The sequence below is a fragment of the Physeter macrocephalus genome, chromosome 14, assembly GCF_002837175.3.
Source record: "Physeter macrocephalus isolate SW-GA chromosome 14, ASM283717v5, whole genome shotgun sequence".
Lineage (NCBI taxonomy): Eukaryota > Metazoa > Chordata > Mammalia > Artiodactyla > Physeteridae > Physeter > Physeter macrocephalus.
Genome location: NC_041227.1, coordinates 117012982 through 117017925, shown reverse-complemented (window position 1 = coordinate 117017925; position 4944 = coordinate 117012982). Strand labels below are relative to the sequence as shown.

Genomic DNA, 4944 nt, shown 5'->3' with positions numbered 1-4944 from the left:
ATGGCTCATACAACTGCAACAGTTGAGCTGGCTAGTGTGAGAAATCCAGTGATGGGCTTTCTTTTTTTTTTTTTTTTTTTTTAATATTTATTTATTTATCTGGCTGTGCTGGGTCTTAGTTGCAAGACTCGGAATCTTTGTTGCTGTGTGCAAGATCTTTGTTGCGGCATGCGGGATATTTAGTTGTGGCAGGCAAACTCTTAGTTGCGACATGTGGGATCTAGTTCCCTGACCAGGGATCGAACCTGGGCCCCCTGCATTGTGAGCACGGAGGCTTAGCCACTGGACCACCAGGGAAGTCCCTGGGCCTTCTTTTTACTGGGGTCTTCACTTTTTCAGTAATATCAACCTGTACTTATGGTCCAAAATATCACAAAAGTGTTCCAACAATACAAATGCAACAGAGAAAGAATGATAAAATGAAAATGTACTTGGTTTTGCTGCTGATGGGTCAGTAGTGACTTCTTTGAATCAAAAGACAGCATACTTTAAAAAAAAAATCATACTATCAATATATGGGGTTATACTACAACTTAGGATAAAGCTTCTGAACACTAGGGGGCACTGTGTATAAATAATGCATTTCAACAGCATCACAGCAGCACCCACAATTGTCAAAAGAGCAGGTGAGGCTATTGGTTTGCAAATCCATGGAGGGTCTCTCCCTATCTCCCCTTCTTACACACTAACAGCCTTTTCTAGAACTACAACTAAATACAAATGACTTGCTTTTGAAATTGTATACAAGCCACTGTGTCCCTGTCCTTTGAAGTAAAAGGCTTTTGCTTTAGTCTCCCAGGTCTTCCCTGAGTCACCAAAAGGCTGGCTCAAGAGGTAAGGATTGGGAAATGAGAAGATGCAGAAACAAAGAATAGCTGTTGGGCCGGGAAACTGGTAACAGTTTAGACTATAAACCTACAATGTAGGAGAACCACCGTAGTCCCAGTTCCCCGAAAGATATAGATACAGGCCTGACACATGTTCCTAAGTTGTCTTACAAGAAGCAGACCCCCACCAGAGGAAAACTGCTGACCACAAGTATGCAGACCCTAGACTGGTTGAAACCAGAAAGTTGATGATGCTTGAAATTTCACCCTGATGCCAACCAATCCAAGAATTGGGAACAAGCTGATCACGCACCCTGCGGCCCCCTTCCTCACACTGCCTTTAAAACCCCTTCTGTGAAAGCCATCAGGGAGTTCCGGTCCTTTGAGCATGACCTGTCTTTTCTCCTTGCTTGGCACCCTACAATAAATGCTGTACTTTCCTTCACCCCAACCTGGTGTCAGAAGATTGGCTTTACTACACGCGGGCGAGCAGACCCAAGTTTGGTTTGGTAACACTTTTAGGAAAGTCAGAATATTATAACCAACTTCTGGGAGATCCAGGGGCTATCTGGATCTAAGTACAGAGGTTATACTCATTGCCAGTCTCACAGAAAGGGAAACAAAGAACAAAACAGCCTTGGATGGATTTATGGAAAACTCCTAAGATCAAACTTACTTGTTCGCTAAACTTTCTCTCTAGCCACTGATAACTTTTATGTCCCAACTCCTTTTTCTTGGGGGGGGGCATGCCACATGGCTTGTAGGATCTTAGTTCCCCAACCAGGGATTGAACCCGGGCCCCTGGCAGTGAGAGCTTGGAGTCCTAACCACTGGACCATCAGAGAATTCCCCCAACTCCTTTTAAAATTTAACAGGGGTGTTGGTAATAGAAAATGTTTACTCCCAGCCATGTGGTGACATTGAAATATTCTTCAGTGTATACACCATAAGGCAGCAGATAAAAGCAAGACAGTGATGCACCAAATAAGAGGCACCATCCTAACAAAGCCCAGGAGCCCAGTGCCACTACCTTCTTCACCGTGGACTTTGCCGTCGTAGTTATTGATCAGCTCCTCAATGAAAGTCTCATCTTCTTCTTTCACCTCATCTCCCATGTAGGGAATATTGCACAAAACTGTCTCATCTTCTACCTGAAATCAAACCAGATGTGATTCATTCCATGAATCCACCGTGAAGCTCCTCTTTCCTCTTTAAAGGAACCTTTGCCAAGCCGTTTTTGCTGCTTTAAAGACCCTGAAAATGCCTTTGGTTACAAAGTTAACTACATTTTAAAGACTGGCCATTTTGTTTTGCCAACAAAACCTCAAATGGAAGCGGGTAATGCTACTCTTGGAAGAAAAAAAGAAGTCAGTTTTACTATTTGAGAATATGAACTACTAAATGTTAAGCTGGACATTAACAATGATATTTCCCCCAACACCTAGAATTTGACAGCACATTTCTTTTTCACAGTGATTCCATCTATTACATCATTTTATCCACTAAACATCATTGTGAAATAGGTACAAATATCACATAAACAACAGTCTAAAAGGTCTTCAATTCTAATTCTTCTCCTAAGTAGAGAGACAGATGAAAGGAAGGCTTCTGAGAGTATAATCTGCAGTATAACTGGAATGTTTATAACAGAAACTGGCAACCATAAAGTATTTGTATATTCTATTATATAGACTAAGACTAACCTCGGATAAACATAATAAAAAATTACGATTACAATTCCAATTACTCACACTCAGTGGGAATCTAAAGTCAATTGCAGTACAAGCTATGTATATTTTCTGGCAATAAACAATACTAATGGATCATTTTTATTTTATTCTATTTTATTTTATTTTATCTTATTTTATTTTTTGGTTCAGCAGAGAACGGTCATTCTTAGTTCTCCAACTATCAAGTAAAATTACTCTGAAGTTTTCTTCTAAGAGATGATTTCCTTCTGTAAACCTATACCCTATTCCAGTCAGCAGAACTGCTATCTGTCACCAGGCATGATAAGCGATTGCCATCATATTTAGAGAGGACTGATTATCAGAACCACAAATAATCCTAGGAGGAGTCAGCATAAAGTCCCAGATGAAAGGATTGTAGATCCATGTGCACCTCTGTTATCTTAGTTGCTTTCATAGCATCTTGCCTTTAGGGGATTAAGAAAGGATTGCTCCATCAGCAGGGAGTTGTCAACCTGCTGAAAGAAGTGTCTGATTTAGACTGCATTTAACTGCACATAATGTTATAAAATTGGGCCAAGGTAGTAAAGGAAAATTGGACTCTTGCCCAGTCTCTTTCATTCAAAAAAGAACCAGCATCAATTCTGAGGTACACTTCAGAGAGCACAGAATCTAACAAGTTAGAACAACTTGCAATATGTGTTTTTCAGAGCCAATAAATTACAAAAACATTCTGCTCTGCAGGTCCAAGCTTTGTTAAGTATATTCTGACAATCTTTACCCTGAGAGGAGTGCCAGCATATCAACATTAAAAAAAAAATCATTAAGTTTAAACAATCACCACGGTACTTTCAATACATACCATAAAGTTCTGCTGGAGAGGGGACCAGGAATACATGATAGGAACCAACGCAACCGTGTTCAGAGACCTCATTAACATATGCTGGCTTGCAAATCCCGGGAAAATGCTCTCTATGGTACACTGAAATATAAGAAATAACATGGAAAGGGAAGGGCAAGCACACAACCCAAGAGAGAATTGGAGTTTCCTTCCAAAATGATCCCAGTAGCCTTCTAATTCTTGCAAATTAATAAGCTGAGGGTTTTGTAACAATCAGCTCCTAAAAGGAACCACTCAAGTGTAAACCTGTAGAAAGCAGGAACTGTCTCTTATTCACCTGTGCATCCTCTACAGAGTCCAGCCCAGTGCCTCCCACACTCAACTGATGCTTATCTCAATCTAAAACTGTTGGTCTCCTTGGGCTGAACCCAACAGCAAAGGGCCTCTGAGAGTCCTTAGGAGATAAGGAGGAAGACAAGGAAGTTTTCCTGAAGACCTAAACTTTAAAACAGTGGACATCAACTTAACTGCATAGCTGATGGGGACAGGACAGGGGGAAGCAAAGTAGTATAGAGACTACAGTCACAATCTGCTTTGGGAAAGAAAGTTGCTCTTAATAAACTATCTGCTTTTTATATTTTAAAAATATTATCTCTGTAAGAAACTAGGATGATTTTTTAGTTTACAGAAAGGGATGTCCCTTTGATCAATATACTCCTATCCACTATCCATGGCATTCCTTTCCCAATTTCAAAGTAGTGGAGGTGCCGAACAAGGCACAAAAAAGGTTGCTTTGAAGCTTGTATACAGAGCCCAGGAAGGTAGACAGTAAATGTCTTATTTTTCTATGAGAAACTCATGATTATACTCATTAACTGAGGAGAACAATTACCATCCCAGTTATTCAAAGATGACTACAGTAGCTGTATCCATTATCCTTATTTTCTAATATCACAAATATAGAAAAAAACCCTTAAGTTCAAGGAAGAGAGGAAGGCTGAGCTTAGACACTGGAAGTACCTTTTTGAGAAAAGGATGCCCACTCACAGGCTTCATCAACTGAACAGGTTGGACACGAAGCTTCTTCCATTCTTCATTGAGGATCTGGGTTTTTTCTTGAACTTTTGCAAAATTTGCTACATACAGAGCCTAGCAGAGCCGAAGAAAAAACTGTTAGGATTTCAAGAGAAGAGTAAGAAAAAAGAAATCCAACCCCTCCATATTGGATCAATATGTTAAAATACATAACCTTTCAGTTGAGAAGTATTTTTACCTTTGCACCCATATTCGCCTGAAGCCGTTTAAGTTGCCGAAGTCGCATGTATTCAGATTTAACTTTCCTCTTCCAGTAAGTGATACATTTGGAAGTTGGGGGGTTTGGTATATCCATTTTGCTGTAATCAAAGAGAGGCAGAGAAGACAAAGAGCATTCAACTGCCTGGAAATGAAGCATTCCTCAAATTCAAATAAACATGGTCAGTTATGCTTTCATTCCCGTTACATTTAGTCATAAAAACTAAACTTAAAGAACCCAAATCTATGAGTTCAACAGAAAGTTCCAATTAAGAAAAGATTTCATACCAGCAAT

The 4944-nt window shown here is 39.8% G+C and overlaps 1 protein-coding gene across 1 annotated transcript in view; it reads right to left on the bottom strand.

Moving 5' to 3' along the window:
* EZH1 (enhancer of zeste 1 polycomb repressive complex 2 subunit) overlaps positions 1-4779 on the bottom strand; it is a 26443-nt gene extending 21664 nt beyond the window's left edge. The window contains exons 1-4 of the mRNA XM_028498114.2: positions 4630-4779; positions 4377-4505; positions 3378-3497; positions 1823-1978 (exon numbers count right to left, since the gene is read on the bottom strand). Of these exons, the coding sequence (XP_028353915.1) occupies positions 1823-1978; positions 3378-3497; positions 4377-4505; positions 4630-4746 (522 nt within the window). The 5' untranslated portion in view covers positions 4747-4779. The remainder of the gene's footprint in view (positions 1-1822; positions 1979-3377; positions 3498-4376; positions 4506-4629) is intronic.
* Positions 4780-4944: the final 165 nt, after the last annotated feature.